The 18,392-nt window shown below is 42.4% G+C and overlaps 1 protein-coding gene across 1 annotated transcript in view; it reads right to left on the bottom strand.

Moving 5' to 3' along the window:
• Positions 1 to 18,392, bottom strand: part of LOC311011220 (zeta-sarcoglycan-like) — a 303,588-nt gene that overhangs the window by 141,120 nt on the left and 144,076 nt on the right. The window contains exon 2 of the mRNA XM_084006038.1: positions 5,947 to 6,156. Within this exon, the coding sequence (XP_083862164.1) occupies positions 5,947 to 6,156 (210 nt within the window). The remainder of the gene's footprint in view (positions 1 to 5,946; positions 6,157 to 18,392) is intronic.

Here is an 18,392-nt window from a genome sequence, read left to right as displayed (position 1 = left end):
TTTGCGCTGGCTGAATTTGAGTTGCTACAGCTGGACTGGCCTGTCTCCAAAGCTGGTGGCGGCTCTCCTTCAGTCTCCCAGCGGCTGGGAGTAAGTCGGAGGAGTGCCGGGTCGTGCTAGCCTGCTAACTCTTGTCCCATTTGTGGTTTCATAAAATATAAATTCACGAGATTTTCTGATAAAATATCCGCTGCACAAGGAGGCCCCTGCATCAGAGGGTTGATGGTGCAAAGCAGCCACAAGCAGTGCAACAGCAATAAACGGAGAGCAAAGAACGTTGTCCTTATGTCGTACGACAACCAGAAGTGAAACCTCGGATGAAACAATTGAACTTGTGTCAATTGAAACAAAAAACAAATGTGCAGCACTGTAAAAAAAAAAAAAAGCATCTTGATATGTTAATTATGTGCTCAGCACAAACATGCAGGGAAAGTTATAGATAGTGAGAGTGAAAGATGGGAGGCAGCCTGCCTTTTTGTATTCATATGTGAATGCTTGATTCGATGTCCCCAAGGAGCTGTGGTCAATTAATCATGCTGTTCAATATATGATAACAGGACTCGTGCTTCTGAGTTGCTGGCGTTTCTGGTGAAACCTCAGACGTATGCAGACATAGTGACGTAATGACGTGGCTCTCTAGCCTGTTGAAACACAAACAGGTTCTCAGAAGTTGCGAACCAGTACGGCAACCGGCCCGGTTCTTGAACTAGGTTTGTGTTGGTGGAAAAGGGTTAAGAGACAGAGGACAGGAGGGAGAAGCCACACAGCCTACATTTACACCACATGAAGACACACTTGCTCAACCCTATCGGCCCTCACCGTTCTTCTACAGTCAACACTCTTCTCTTCATCCCCACACCACGTCTTTCCTCCAGGCCAACTCAACAATCCAATCTTTCACTGCCCGTCTTACTGCCTCCTTGGTTTGGTCTTGTTATTCTTTGTTTGTCCCTTACCCGTCGACCATACTGATCTCTGCTCCGCCAGCTACTCTCTTTCAAACGTCAGCATGTAGCACTGCTAGACTGATAGCTGGGCGACTGAAGGGATGCTGTTGCAGGATAATGCACAGGATATTAATCCGCACAATACTTATTTCAAGCGCAGTCTAAAGTCTGACAGCTGACAGAAAGCAGGGCCCAAGAGAGGTCATGTGCCTTTTGTTTTCATTACCATTGTTCCTTCTACAATATTGCATTCCGTCTTTTTTGCCACCTCAGAAGTCCATTTTCACAGCTGCAGGCTTTTTATTATTATTATTTTGTTCTTTCGCACACTCTCAAATAAACAAATTTGAAAGAAAAAAACATATTTCAAGGGAAATGTAATGCTTGTCAGATTGTGTTATTTGTTCAACAAGCAACAAATAAATATCTTATAACCAAATAATGGTTTATTAAATGTCCACTTCCTCTAAATTAAAAACATATTTCATTTGATGAAAACCAGTTGATTCAGATAGACAAAGATAACTATGAGTATAAATGTAGGGGCCACAGCCCCACAATTCTCGGATGTGACTTCTCAACGAACGAAAGATGAACTATTCACCTTTAAAAGATATACAGACAAAGGTCCCATCGCAGCAGATGAGTAAACATTCTCCTTCAGGTCACTGGACCGACCTGGAGGAAATGGAGGCCGCTTTATGGCTCGGTTAGAGGATTTACGAACCCTTAAATCAGAGCATCTACAAGTTCTCCACGCACCCCCGAACGAGGAGGACCAGACCTTCAGAGTCACTAGACTTTGAGGCACCTAAACACATCTGGAAACTGATTAACACCTTTGTTTGACAGAGAGCCTCGATTGAAGTATAAAGGATAACACCTTGGGCCCTAGTTTCGTGGCGCAGCGGAGGGCGGCCCAGGGTGGCGGAGCCGGCGCAATGCAAGTTTCGACCCGCGCAGCCTTGCGCACCGTCAGTTTGGCAGTTTGGTGGATCGCCTGCGCCAAGATGGGTGTGGCGGCGCAGCAGGGGGAGGCGTCAAAGATTCAGCTTGGCGTAGCGGAAGTTTCGTGGCAAAAAGCCTCGCCGAGACTGCGCTGAAAGCTTGCCAGCTCCAACCTGGTCTACTTTCGGCGCAAGGCGCAAGGCGTAAATAAAGTCCATTCATTCAATGCGAATCACAGCTGGCGGAGTGGAAGTTTGGCTGACAGCGCGCAGTGCGCACACGTCACCGAGACCTCACAGGCAGGTTTCCACAGTTCCAGGCACATTTAAATGCAATAAATAATCACAACAAACACTATTTAATGCAACTAATTGAATCAACACGTGAATTTATATCTATATAGATTGTCCCGTCAGATCAAAGGCGGATGGCACGCGTAACGGAAACTCAGCCTCTCGGACCAAAACATCTCCCTCTCTCTCTCCTGTTTTTTATCATATGGGCATTGTTATTATTATGATACGCGCGCACAGCGCGTGATGAGCGTGGTGGGAGCGCCGGCGCTGCTTCTGTCATCGGGTTGTCAAATGACGGAACTTGCACTGAACCTCCCCTAACGCATTAAAGGAGAGGAGAGGAGCTCATTTGATTAGTGAAGATCTGAATCGGCTGTATTAATCCCAGTCCACGCCTCGTCTCCTCCTCATCTCCCACTCACGCCTTCTTCTCCTCCCTCTTTCCCACTTGCGCCGGTGGGCGAGACGGGAGGTGTGCCTGCGCGAGCTGCGCGAGCCTGCGCGAGCCTGCGCGAGCCTGCGCGGTCCACGAAACTTGCAAAGTCCAGGCGGACACTGCCCGTCGGCGCGGCGCAGGTGCGCTGAAAGCTTACTGCGCCTGGTCTACGAAACTAGGGCCCCTTATCTCTTCCTCACCATTTGCTCCCAAGGCATGGTGAAGACCCCTTCCTCCCCTCTTGGGAGTCATAAACTAATGACCTGGTCTGCTGACATGCAGAGAGAGGTCACATGAACTCTGCAGGAAATCATGTTCACATTTTGACCAATCCAAGAAAAGGATGAGATATGTGTTCAACATTAGTTTAAAACCATCCATAACAATCATTGAGGAATTATAAGCATACTGGCGAACTTCCCGTCGTTCTACGCCGAAGGACAGAGAAGTTACCAAATTGCTAAAAATTAACATTGTCATTGTAATGGACTTAACTACTGCACTCACACAGTCAGACGAAAATATGTTTGCTCATTAATCTGCCCGCATCATCAAGGACAAAATGCTTACTAAGTTACTAAACTTGTTTGGGCTAGTTTGATAGGTTTGCATTGTATGTGTTTGATCAAAGTTCCTTTCAACTCTACCAAAAATGATTTGTACAGAGAAATGTTTACAGTTCATGTTTCATTTGTTTGACCTATCATTCTATGTGCCAACTTTGACCATAACGGCGAGATGGTGTTCAAACGTTCTAGTCATAGGATTGCATTTCGCTTTGTTTAAAAGTTTAAATCACAAAGATTTCGGACTGTAACTTGAACGGGTCCCTCCTGGACACGCCCCCTCGGTCAGCATAAAAGCTGCGTGTTACAGACACCTGTTGCGTTCTTCCCTCCTGGGCTCCCCTCCCGGCTCTGGCCCTCCCGGCTGGGCTGAGCTCTTGCATCCAGGCGCTCTTGCCTCCCGATCGTGCCACCAGGCGCTGGCCATCCAGCCTTCGCCTTTGCTCTTACCCTCTTCAAGTTTCGTACTTTTCTTAGTTCCCAATTTTTACTCCTTTTATTAGAATAGTTCGTTCGACGTTAGATTCTTCATTTTTGTATTTTTAGCTTTTCTTTTTCCGCAAGCCTTTTTGATCAATGCTAACTCAATCGGCGGCCGCAAAGATTTGGCATATTGACTAACGCTTATACCTAAGCCACCCAAGGCCGAATTCAAGGAGAAGACAGCTGTTGAACTAAGACGGATTACGGCAAAGACGGACGCCCGCTACGAAACTACCGCAGATCGGCGCTAACGGTTCCCTCGGGCCACAGCAAGGAGTTTCAGTAAGCCGAGAAGAAGCGTCCCAAAGTAAGACCGAATCCGCATTCAACAGTAATGACCGAGTTGCAGGGTGAAACTAAGTATAGCGTCTGTTAATATCTAATATCTGTGAGGTCATTTATCCCATTATTCACCTTTTCCTCTTACTAAGGAGTCCAAATTCTTGGGAAGAACACACTCGCCTTTATCGCCAAACGTGCTAGATGAGCTGTTAATCACATTTCCAGTTATATTCCTGGCGTTGTATTGGTGTTTTGTTTATTACCTCTGCTATTGTTTTATTCACTTTTGTTTAATCCCTAGTTAATCAATAAATTCCCCTAAAGCATAAAGTCGTTGTCCGTGGATATTTCTTCTGTGCAGAATACAAAGATCCCTATTTCAAGAACTTATGATCTAAGGAAATGAGACTGATTTATTAAATGATATTGATTAGTTGTTAATTAATTAATAAATGGTCATTAGAATCATTAACGTGAATTCTATAAAGTTCTGTCTGACCAACAGATGGTGCCCCTTTTACGAGAGCAGGTATTGAAATTGTAGATTAATTACACATTGATATACATATTTTAATATCGTAGTTTCCTTACATACACAGTTTACATAGGTACCATTAGGTATAACCCTTATCTTCCTACATAAACATGACGCAAACACCCATCAATCACCTATCAATGAGCTCCACTCTCTTACTTTTCACTGAATACATTTAACTGAAGACATATAATGTAGCCATGGTCAGATGCATTTATGAAAAATAAATGGGCCTCATTCTAATTGCTAGATTTTTCTTATTGTCTCACGTATCAGACTCATTTACATAGAATAAAACAAAACAGTATTTCCCCTTCCGTACTTCTATACTTCTATACATGCACTTTTATACATCTTTTTTTAAACTTCCTCCCTGCATTTGTAACATCTCATGTTTCTTGGTCTCTCATACTGTTTCTGTTTTTCACACACAGTATATAGCCTTTGAAATACCCTCTGCTCTTTGATTCTTAGTACTGGCTGCCTCCCCTCAGGCACATTTAGCTGTCCCTCCCCTCCTTTCCCCTGATGTTGTGAAGTCGCTTTTTGAAACATAAGGCATGATGTGATGAAGCTTTACCAGAGGTTTGCAGAGGTCAAATCCTACCTCATTTGCATATATACTATCACAGAGTAGTTCCTTGAGCCCCAAGGCAATATGGGATATTGGATGTATGGGTGCTGTAACCCCTTGATGACATGCTGGGTTGAAAAGAGAAAAATAACCTCATACAGAGGCGAGCACTAACAAAAGATATTTCCTCACCTAAAAAAAAAAAATGTTGTTACTAGTTTGTGCTAGTGTTCAGTATCCTTCAAAATATTTTTTTATTACTTCCTACAGTGGCTGTTACTGCGTCACTAGCTGGTCCCACAATCAGTCAAGTCTAATGTACTTAAATGGCATGTACTTTCAAAAAAGGTGCTGACAAAGCAGCGAGAAATGAGGCCCAGCATGGGCATGAGAGCAATGGTGAAACATAATGAAAATAAGAATGTAAATGCCAAGGTTATATAAATAGAGCGGGGGGAAAGCCAATGAATAAAAATATGGACTGATTCAGCTGATTTCTGTGTTTCACTCCATCCCTGCTGCCGCCGCTATGGTTAAGATTTGATTAGGCTCAAGGCAAAAGCTCACAAAGTGTGGTCTAAAGAATGAGAGAAAAACGCATTGACTGTAAGGCTATCCGGACCGTTGGAAGGAAGCAGGAAATTAATCAGTAACATCATGTAAAGACGGAGTTCACAAGTATATAAAAAAAAAAAAAAAAAAAAAAAACTATTGACATCCAGTTGTGAAAACTGGTCAGGTGAGTATTTTGGAACAGAACAAGTGTGAAGTCAAAAGGAAAGTGCAATGACGTCCACTTCTGTCACATAAACGCCCACATCAACACAAAACCATATAACACCCGGGCATGCAGATGGCACACACCAACGAGCCTCTTACCGGAGTGAAGTTCATGACTTTGAGGATCCAGATGGTCAGCGCCAGGTTGACGATCATGGTGACGAGGAGGAGGAGGATGAAGAAATACAAACATCTCTTCCTCCAGCCGTAGATTCCCACTGCCGGGTAAACCTGGGTGCCACACACCGACGCCCCCCGCTGGTGGAGGGGGTTGGGCTGCGCCGCAAGGATATACTGCTCCTGTGTCATCTGAAAGGGACACAAATATGGAGAATATGTGTGAAAATATGTATGAACCACTTTGCACCGGTTTAAGTGAATACCTTACCTGCAAGATATCATTTATTAATTCTGAATACAGCGGCTGGGGTCACTAGCATTGTCGCCATTTGTCAACTGAATTTAGTAGTAGTTTCCTTCACTTTATTGGCTTCCATTTTTCTTTATGTCACGCTAGATTTGCATTCTGTTTTTAATTTGTGAAAATCTGCAATCGTTCAGCTCTGCACCGATACCAAACAAGCACCGCAGCGAAGGCTTCAGGGAGAAAGAGAGAGAAAGAAGATGGAAACTGCATGTTCATGCCTCCCCTGTTTGGGTCAAGATGTCAGAGAGGATGGACTCGGTATTAAACAAGTGAAAAGAAAAAAGAAAAGCAGAACTGCGCAGAGCAGGAGGGAGGAAGATAGCTGCGATTTGTGTGAGCGAGAAAGACCGGAGCATGACAAAAAATGAGATTGAGGTGGCGCAGTGAAGTGGAGAGATTGCACGAGTAGAAAGAGAAAGAGAAAGAAAGGGAGGATGGGAAGAGAGAGAGAGAAGGGTCAGATAAGATGGCATAGGAGGACAGAGTCCATTAGTTGTAGTGCAGCAAGAGGAGTCATCGGTGCTAAGAGATATGGACACTGGCTGCAAGGCACTACTATATCTGTCCATCTCTGACTCTCTCTCACTCTCTCCACTTTGCTTTCTACTGCAAACACACACTCTCTCTATCTCTCTCTCTCTCTCTCTCTCTCTCTCTCTCTCTCTCTCTCTCTCTCTCTCTCGCTTGCTCCCTAATTCACTTCCTATCTCACTTCTACACCTCTCTCCCCTCTTTATCAGTCTCTCTCTCACACACATTATGTCTTTATTTGCTGAGGCTGCATGACCTAAACACCCCACTGACTGTTGATCCCCCCCACCAATGCTTTTTCTCCATATAGTCTCACATGATGATACCAACAAGCCTTGATGGGAAGCAAGAATGCTGACTCCTTCTCTGCCTGCAGCAAAAAAAGAAAAAGAAAATGCAGACCTGGCCTGTTAACTTTTGTTGGGTTTTCAGTGGATAGCAAAAACCAAAGCAAATATCAATCTTTAATGTATGTCTCCACCTGGGTACTGTTTATCTGCCACAGAAAAAAAATGCCAAAGGAGTTATCAAAAAAACAAGGTCAATACCATTTGCATATCTTCTTGCAGACAAACCATGACTTTTTACCTATTGTCCTTACGTTGGCATATTCTTTATGTGTTTATTGCAATTAACAACATATCCTTGGAATGTCTAAACTACAAGCTAACAATATGAGTCTGAATAGTCCAAGAGCGTGATGGCATGTTACAGAATCTAACTTTTCCTTTTCCTTGACACTTCAGGAGCCACCATCCACCTGAATCAACACAGATACTGAGTGACTGAACTTTAATACGGCAGCCCAAACACATCAACTCTAGGTGGAAATGTACCCAAGAAGCAACGAAGACTCAATCAACCGAAACACATCTGGAGATACACATGTGCTAAATATGTTTGGCAGCATGAGAAGCCAGAGTGAATAGCAATAGTGATGTATTTGTTAAAAAATGGAGTGTATGGAAGGAAAATGGCATTTAATATCAGCTTTAAAGGACATATATATATATATACACACGACTATAAGAAACCTGCTTTTTGATGAAGGAAAGATGGATTTCCGTTTAACGTGCATAACAAATATGCATTTAATATTTGATCCCAATTATATCTAGGCATGAGTTGGGATATGAGACATCTATTACTGACAACTGAAAAGGGCTTAATGTTTGTCAAGTGGGCAGATGGATTGATGCTCTTTTCCTTTTCGACAGTGAAAAAAAAAAAGTCGGCAATATTCTCAGCTGGTTCATCTGTTACAATTGTTGGGTGCAACTGTTTGTTCGGATACAATGCATATGAATCAATAGTATTGCAAAGGGCTGGTGATAATTGTATCTCAGTATTCAGCATCCACACTGAATCAATAGCAGAGTGTGTATGTGTGTGTGTGTGTTTGTGTGTTTTGGCATGGGTGTTTCTCATCAAGGGCAAGAATGTGAATCAGCAAAGGAACAACATAGACAATGGAAATAAAATGTATTCCTCCTTTTTCCCCCTATTTTTCATTTAGATTTCCTTGAAGCTGTGTATTAGTCTTACTGTTTTGGTGTAAATGTTAATAATGATCCACATGTGTATTACGTAGTGTCACTTCTAGATAGTATGTAGTCTTGTCACTGTGACTTTTTCAATAACTCACCCACCTATGGACCCATTTTTCACAGGACCACATGCCTTCTAAACATTCTGACACTAAAATGAAAGATTTTGTTTGAGACAGTCTCACGAGATCGAGATCACGAGATTGTAGTTTGTTGGGCATTTCCTTTGTTGATGTAAAATGTTGTTTGGCATACATTTCAGCGTAGAGGCTTTCGAGAAGAACATCAGACACTCTCATTATGCAACTGAACGAATGTTAATGCGTGTGGGATGTGAAGTGTGTGTCAAGTCAGATTCAGCGTGGTGGACGTTGCAAATGAAAGGCAAGAGGTGAGTGGAGTGGGAACAGACACACACATGTGCTGCCTGATAATGCATGTGAAAGCTTGATAAATTGACAGAAGGGTTGGAAATGGATGGATGTGACAGTTTTTCTTTGTTTGAGACCACCTATCTCCACATCCTTACTACACCTGCTTTCATCCCTCACCTCATTTCTTTCTTCCATTCCGCGTTCCCTCCACCAATAATCTTTTCTCCACCTTTTCCTCCCTTCGTCTGTCCCTCCCTCTGCCTTACACTCATCCCTTCCAATGCATTTCTTAGATTGAACTGACAACAGAGTCATCAATCAATCCCATGGTGCACCACAGCCTGGAGGCCCTGCACAGCATGACCTAACTTTATTAACATCATAATGTCTTGACAGCCATAAAATCGGCAGCTATAGAGCCACGTCACCATGGTTACCATAACAGCATACTGTTGACTGTGATCAAACAATGATCTCAGCACAACAAATACTTTTAATTAGACTGTATATGGAGTAAACAATGTCATGATTTTTCGTTTTGGTGATATTGTGGTACACGTAGGGATTTGTAAACCAAATCCTGAGATGAATTACCACTACAAGAAGAAAGAATTGTTAAAACTGTGAACAGTAATTGCTCTCACAGGTTGTCAGGCTATGTGCAACCCAGCAGAACTGAAAGTAGAACATTAAAGAATAAAAAGCCCTGTGATCACATTAAGGAAATGTGAATTTATAACACCACTTAAACCTGTTTTCAACATTTTATGGGTTTAGCTTTCACTACATTGATTGGGTACCATCAGAGGTACACATGAGTACTATTACATAAAAACAAATGTCAACATGAGGAGGTGCTTGATAGTCCTCCAAAGTCAGGTAGTGGACACGTATCTGTATGACAAACCGAGATGAGTAGACACCATAACACGATAACAAGCTGACACGCGGCATCCCCATGTGACACCACACTGAAGCTGAGCGTTTTACTCTGAGGATTAGATGGTGAGAAGATGAGAGGAGATGCAAAAGATGAGAGGAGATGAAGAAGAGATCGCGATCCTTCCATGCAACGCATCCACCCCCGCAACCCCTCAAAAAGAGAAGCGCACAATAAAAGCATTACATGGGAGAGCAGGATTTATTATTTGAAATTGTCTTTCATCGTTCAAGGAGCTCCAATGTCACATAACACAAGACTTTCCAAATTCACTATGAGAAATCAAGCATACATTTGCCCTCATATGACAAGTAGCAGGAGTTGATGAAGTGGATATAAGATCATGGTTTGGGCCAGGCTGAAGGCAATATGACTCTGGATATCATTATCATAATGGCAATGAGAATCTTGATTATAAATTGTGTTTTAGTCGCCTGCTGTGATTGTAGTTCGTTGGGCATGTGTGTGTTTGTGTGTCCGTGTGTGTGCGCGTGTGTGTGTGTGTGTATGGCGTCAGAATCGCTTCATATTACTTGCGCAACTATCAACTGAACGCGCCACACCCGCGTGCTTTGACGCCTGTGCAGCACACAGCGCCTGACGTGTAATGTAGTTTCCTCATTGACTTATAATGGTCACGCGTTCACGCGCACGTTCACGCGTGATGGCTGCTGCACGCCTGTGATCACATTACGCAGAGTAACTACGTGTAACATTCATGCGTTTTTTAGCGAACGCACGCATTAACGCTCGCATGAAGATAATTGAACATTTTTGTCACATGTACGCGGAAACGACGTGCGCAGACTCTGTCACGCGTAACAAGAAGCGGCGTACATATGAAGCGGCGTACATATGAAGCAGCGTGCGCACGTCTGTCTCTCGCTGCTTCATATGTACGCACGCACGCACGCATAACAAAGTAACCATGCGTTCACACACACGCTGCTGCGCGTCTTTCTAAGTGTTTTGACATCGATTTACCTTCATAGTGTGTGTGTGTGTGTGTGTGTGTGTGTGTGTGCGTGTGTGTGTGCGTGCGTGTGTGTGTGTTTTGGCATGGGTATTTCTCATCAAGGGCAAGAATGTGAATCAGCAAAGGAACAACGTAGACAATGGATAATGATCCACATGTGACATTGAATTACATAACATAGTGTCACTTCTAGATAGTATGTAGTCTTGTCACTGTGATTTTTTCAATAACTCACCCAGCTATGGACCCATTTTTCACAGGGCCACATGCCTTCTAAACATTCTGACACTAAAATGTTATCTTTCAGACGGATAAATGAAATGTTTCTTTGTTTGAGACAGTCTCACGAGATCGAGATCACGAGATTGTAGTTTGTTGGGCATTTCCTTTGTTGATGTAAAATGTTGTTTGGCATACATTTCAGCGTAGAGGCTTTTAAGAAAAACATCGGACACTCTCATTATGCAACTGAACGAATGTTAATGCGCGTGGGATGTGAAGTGTGTGTCAAGTCAGATTCAGCGTGGTGGACGTTGCAAATGAAAGGCAAGAGGTGAGTGGAGTGGGAACAGACACACACATGTGCTGCCTGATAATGCATGTGAAAGCTTGATAAATTGACAGAAGGGTTGGAAATGGATGGATGTGACATGCACGCGAGGCTGGATAATGAATAAAAGGAAGGACGGACGGACTTGTAGTCAGAAAGTGATACAGCTTAAGATTTCGCTTCATAACTGAAATGCGTTTCACGGTGTAATTAGTATGCGCGCTTGGCATGACCGGTGCTGTTGCTAGACGTGAAGTGCTGGGGCCGACCAGATGTATCTGTCAGCCGGCATCACACAGCCACAGAGCTCTCCTCTCCTCTGCTTATACTTAGTCAATACCACCGCTTCAACATCGCTCCAATTCTGATGGCCTTGACATTCTCTTTGTGGTTCTCTTTCTGACGGTCTCTTCAGTGCAACCTCTCCAGGGGAGCACTGCCTAAACATAGCAAAGTGGTAACAATTAACCACTGTGTTGTTTTGGACATGTGATACGTGAACATGATGATTCATGTCCAATACTGTTCCATCAAATCTGATGGGTTTTTTTCAGCAAATTATAGAACATGCAGGTCGGGTTAACTGAATCCTATGGTTTTACACGTCCAGACCATTAGGGGACACTACTTTAATAGATAGCATAGCAAACATTATATTATCCAGACAGACAGAGAGAAACATTACGGCATATTTCTTTTTTGTAAGGGGCGAGAATGTCGCCACACATTTTAGCTATTGGAAAAGTAATGTAATAAATGATGTGACAAATTACTGCACCCTGGGAGCCCTGGATATAAATAAAGTACAATGTAGCTCCCTTCTTTGAGTAATGAGTGCTGGATGTTCCCTACTATCCAATTCTGTCCTTATTAGCTGGTTAAAAAATAGATTGGTGAAATATACAGTGGCTTAATAAGTATCAAGTCATACTTTCCTATCACAACAATGTTTGCTGGATTGTTATTGCTTTCAAATATTACCTTAATCAAGGATTCCCACAGCTCCACAGCTATTTGGTACTTTCATTCCCAGAAGAGTTCTGCTTCATAAACTCATCACTAATGATATATGAATTTAAGGTCATCCTTCTGCTGTGCACCCATTAATCATCAATAGCTGTGTATGAGTGGCAACTATGCCCAGCAATGGAAATAATTCAAACGGTTAAAGAATAGTAATCAGTATATTAAGAAACCTTGTTGTTTTTATTGTATTATTTTTAAGTGGTGAGCAAACCTGGGAGGCAGGGTTTTTTTAGATATGTGTTGCTTGTTGCTTTGTTTTAATGGGTGTTTTGTCCTTGAATTGAACATTTTGTCAAAGAAACAGTTGTGACATTTAATTTATTGGATTTGATGTTGATGAAATGTATTTAGGTGGGACTGCTTGCTGGCCAGGTGATAGCAAACAACTGCATGAACTTAAGTTGCCGAATTATAATTTTAAGTGAAAATAAAAACACTGGGGCCAACCATGGAAACCACCAGAGTATGTTACATGGTAATTATGAATGAGAGTGGGATCTATGTTAAATAAATGGTTTTGTAAGTATGACATCATCATGATGGAAGTTATACACAGCAAAGATAAGGAGAGGCTAGTCCAAACTCATCCTGGATAATGAAGGCATTGATGCCATTGACTAGCCCTCACGTTCTCCTGACCTAAATCCAATTGAGCACCTATGGGACGTTATGTATCGGTGCATCCGACGCTGCCACAGACTGTCCAGGAGGTCACTGATGACCTGATCAGGTCTTGGAGAAGATCCCCCAGGACACCATATTTAGACTCATCAGATGTGCATAGAGGCATGCTGGGGCCACACACACAGCTGAGTTGCTTTATGAGTTGATCAACCATTCATTTCAATATTTCACTTTGACTTTTGGCATGAAAACGAAATGCTAAGATACACAAATAAAACATCCTGGAAAAACTGTGAGAGTGCAGTCGTGCATATGTGTGACTCAACTAGGGATTTCATGTCAAATACTTCTGCATGCGTGTGTGTTGGTGTTCCCACGCATGTACATTTGTTTTCCGTGTGTGTGCAGGTGTGTGTGGGTGTTTGTGCCAGTGTGATAAAACACTAAGCCAACCGAATTGGGAGCGCTCTGTGTTGGCTGTAGGTTGTTGGTTTGGACAGCTTGCCATCCCTCTCCGTCACTGTGGGCACTCAGGTGTTCAGCCGGTGGATGGATCACATGCACTCAAACACACATATGCACACACACACACACACACACACACACACACACACACACACACACACACACACACACGCACACATGCATAAAAATTCACACAAGCAACAAGCAAACACACGTCTAGACGGACAAAATCACACTGCAGCTACATGCACCAGCAGACTCACAGATACACCAGCAAACAAAGCATGCGTACACACTTGAACACACACAGACAGACGGACACACACACACACACACACAAACAGGGCTGCTGTGCAGTGAGGCGTTCACTATTCCAACAGATTTACTAGGTTCTGCTGCAGGCCTTGTGTAAAAAGAGAAGGCTTAAGAATAAAACTCTCTCTCTCTCTCTCTCTCTCTCTCTCTCTCTCTCTCTCTCTCTCTCTCTCTCTCTCTCTCTCTCTCTCTCTCCCATATATAACTAAGGCAAAAACAGAACAGCTGTCACCATATAAACAATCTGCGACAGACAGACAGAGAGGACAATGTGATAGCAGCATTTGAATGAAGGACAGAAACCAAACATGGAAACAAATAAAGGGTCACCTGTGGTATTTTGGGTGTGGTGGCCTTTGTGCCGAAGTGACCTTGAACAGGAAAATCCATCCTACAATGAAGCTCCAGTAATATAAACAACACTGACCAAACACCTTATTAAACGTAATCCCATAACCAAAACCATTTAGACAACAGTCTGTCAAAATAAAAGACTGACAAATGCAGTATGCACAAAAACAGAGAAACACGGTTACTTTTTCATATAACATCCAATAAGTAGGTACTAGTTGGTATCAAGAAAGATCGCCGTCACATTGAAAGGCAATCAAGTTGGCTGTTGGTTGGAGACAGGATTGGTACCCTGGTCTCCTTTACTTACGTTGTACTCTCATCCATCCACCTCCTACCTCCACACCTTGTTGGCTTCATGCTTTGGCACCAAACTCAAACACGGGTTGTTATAAGCTGTTTGAACTAACACGCCACCCTGTGGTCCTTCTGAAGAGTACAGCCTCCTTCATCAGTGTGTTATCCACGTGTTCATCTGATGTTGGTGTTCGTTGAAAGTCTGCTTTGGCGCTGAAGGGGTTGCTGTCTACTACTGTCTCTATTTATAGAGGCTCCGGAGTGAAAAGTTGTTCTCATTTGTCTCTGTCTAGATTTATCTCCGTCCAATGATGTCTTTCGTTTTTTCCAGGACCCACGAGACTAATTAGTGGATGATGGAAACGGAGAGGGAAAACGAGAGGGGCCAGATGAAAGAGAGAGAAAAATAGAGTTTAAAGAAAAATAGAAAACCTGATGTTGTTGTTTGATTGGCAGGTTCACTGTCCATATCGATCACAAATCTGATCAGTAGGAAAACATCCAGTAATCTCATGGTGTTTACCAGTCACATGTTGCTATGAACAGCAATTGATTCTGTAGATGGTTAAAGGAAGAATTTTTTTTTTTTAAACTGCTTGGTGGCTCAAAATTGATTGATTGATATTTTAGCATTTTCCAACAGCAGACCTGGGTGCATCTTGGTACTATCAGAAGGAAACCTTTGGCAAAGAACACAACAGATGGACAATAGAGCAGTATTTTCAGACTCATATTTTACTTTCTCTCTAGAGGTAGGGCTAAGTAAGAAAAAAAACACTAACCTATAATCATCCTGAAAAGTACACACTTTCTTAAATTTTTGAAAGGATGGAAAGTACTTCTAGTCTGCCTGAGTTTTTGCCGTCTCTGCAGAAGTATTCACTGCCCTCCGTCAGTAAATCATTAAGGAATGACAGTTTTGTAATGCTAGCAGAAACAAAGTGAGACTGATGACTGGACTCTGTAGCTACAGGACCTGGATGGGCTGCGGCTATGAATTCTAGTTTAGGAGGATTGACATTCATCACGCTTGGCTCCGGTTTGTTTGTAGCTACCACTCAGTGGTTTACCCGCTCGCTCCAGGCCTATTCATCATGACACTCTATGACGTTTCTACTGTTGAACATTCATAGTAATATTTCCTCTGTGTATCACTTCTGGTGGGGGCAAGTGGGTCCTGAGCCATCACATGAACTAATCACATGGTTCTGAATGGGTGTTGGATGGGTCATCTGAGAGTCGTTGTCCCATCCTGCCACCATGTGAGTCGTTAGGGTCACATGAGTCCGAGTGTAGATGGTTGTTGACAACAGACAGACGGAAACATTTTGCCAACTTGATCCCCACAATATTAGAACAGTATAGTTGTTGTTTCAGTTCTATGGGGAGCTCCTTGTTTTCCAGCAGTGTGTGGAGCGATAGAGCTGTCCATGGTTCTGTGAACTGGTTATATTATGCAGGATTCATCATTCAGTCCCCACACATGGTTTAAACAAGTGCTAGAAATGTATAACCTCCCAAGCAATCAAAGTTACCACTATGAATGCGTAGTTGAAGCTTTTTAAATGAAGACATTGTGTGTAACATATTATTTGTTTGAAAGCTTGATCATAGGCAACTGGACTTGCTTGAGGGTCACATGATTCAGAGTGTGGATGGTTGTTGACAACATTAATAACTAGGGCTGTTCGATTAATCGATTTTAAATCGTAATCGCGATTATGTATTTAGAACGATGTTAAAACGTGAAACTCGTAAAATCGATTTTTCACACACCTCTACCTCCTTCATGGGTTACATTATTATTTAGCATGCAAAGACCCAGTTTAGTTTAATTAGAAAATGTCTTGTTTTATTTAATTGGAAATATAACTTACTGTATGTTTGCAAGTGCTGATTTGCTGATTTTTTTCTTATATTTTTTCAAACTTTATTTATTTTACAAAAAGAGTTTTGCACTTTATTCATTCATTTTTTGTTTAATAAGAGCAAATTGCATTTAAAGCCCAATGGGGGAAATGTTCAATAAAAAAGCAGCATATTTGAAATAATTTCTTTGCCTTTTGTCATTTCACAAAATAATCGTAATCGTAATCGAAAATCGGATTTTGAGAGAACAAAATCGAGATTTTATTTTTAGGCAAAATCGAACAGCCCTATTAATAACTAAGCGATAATACATATGTAGCACTGTGCATGGGGTCACAATGATGAATCCTGTATGACCAGTACTGGGTCACAGAAGTATTTCAGGACCATGGACAGCTCTGTCACTCCACACACTGCTGGACAGCAAGGAGCTCTCCAGAAACAACATCTACTGTTCTATTATTGTCAACACTTTCCCACATGTTGACAAGGTGACGAATCTAAAGAACAATAACTTGTGCTTTTTAGATACCCAGTGCTGTATTGCAGTCTGCCCTTCTTTTTGGATAGCAGCTCTGCACATAAGTAGGCTGTTGCTATCACATGTTCTAATGCATACATGCTTCACGCAAAGGCATAAAACAAAAGTCGCATTTGCCCATGTACACATGAGACGCAGTGAGACCGGGTAAAATGAGGCAGTTGGCTTGTCATTGTTTGGGACTTTGTGAATGAGATCTGCACAGTAAAACACTGCTGTTAAGTTCTGCCTCTTGATGTAATACCTTCCTGGACTTAATGGTTTCTCTCAGTCTCCTCTCGCTTTCCGTTTCGCTCTCTGTCATTATGTTTGTTTTGGCCCCATTATTGTACTTCTAATATCGTTGACTTCTTTTTGTCAGCCTCCCTCCCTCCCCTTCCTTCTCTCTGGCGTGCAGCCTCCCGCTGAGTCAGATCTGTCAATCAACAAGATGCCACTGTTAAACAGCGCCAACAACAACAACAACAACAGACTGGAGCTTGAGCGATTTTCTTCTCCTGAAGAGAGATGGAAAACATCATGGAAAGAGAGTTTGCTGGCAATGCAGCCTGCCTTTTACAACTCTTTGAAACTGATGAGTGAGTATGTTGTTTTCAGACCTGGTGTGTCAGAGGTCACGCATCAGATCACACGACATCAATCTGGAGATTATTCCATACTAGATTAAACATTTAATATATACTCCACAATTAAACATCAATGCTTGATTAATTAAACAATCGGAAGTTGTCAGTGGTGCGCATTGGATTATAGTCCCAATTATAGCAAATAGGAAAATAGGGATAGGAAGCGTTAACTTCATTATCACTGTGGCAGTCGGTTGGCATCTTATGAAACGCCAGAGGCGACGGAAAACACTCAATATCATGCAATGTTCTAGACAAAGAATGACTTTAAAAGAACAATACATGATATGCATGCCTTGAAGGTTGACACATGCCACCTTCTTCTACTTCAGTTCAGACATCTTAACCTGCTTAGAAGGTTCCTTGAGGAATCCTTGAAATACAGACCTGTTCATCAAAGTTGTGGAACCCAACTCATAGCTCCACCTCACACAAAGGCAACTTTTGTATTGAAAGCTATTATAAAATGTTTAGCATGCAAACGAAGTATCCACACTACTAAATAACTGTATAAATAAAGATAGCAATGTGGTGACAGTGTTTCAATGAGGGACGTCATACTTCAGACAAAGCCCCAGCAACACGATGAGAGGTGGAAAGAATGGAGAGTGAGAGCGAGGACAGGAGTTATGAGGAGGAATTTGTGTGTGAGGGTTGTTACAGTGGAGAAGATAAGTGCTGTGACTTTGAAAATAGGACATGAAAATAACTGTGTCCCCGACTGTGTTATTTTGTAGATGGGGTAGAACAATGGTATAGCTGGCTGCATGTGTTTCTGTGAGTGTGTGTGCGCGCGCATGTGTGTGTGTGTGTGTGTGTGATGGTGATATGTAAGACAAAGAAATACAGGGAAGAATCAAATGGAGAGCAGGAGAAAGATGGTTACCAAACGCAAGCAGGCTGTGTGAGATGTGATGGATGCCTGCTGTAAGTGCATCACATGTTTGTATGTGAGTAAATCTTTCTTAGTGACAGTCATGGACAGGCTTTATTATGACCATGCTCTGTGAGTTGCCAGCACTGGGAGTATGCTGGCTTCCTGGTGTCATAGTGGTTAAGTAACTTACAATAGAAATTTGATTCTGG

The sequence above is a fragment of the Eutrigla gurnardus genome, assembly GCF_963514095.1.
Source record: "Eutrigla gurnardus genome assembly, chromosome: 3".
Lineage (NCBI taxonomy): Eukaryota > Metazoa > Chordata > Actinopteri > Perciformes > Triglidae > Eutrigla > Eutrigla gurnardus.
This window is presented reverse-complemented; position numbering and strand designations above follow the sequence as displayed.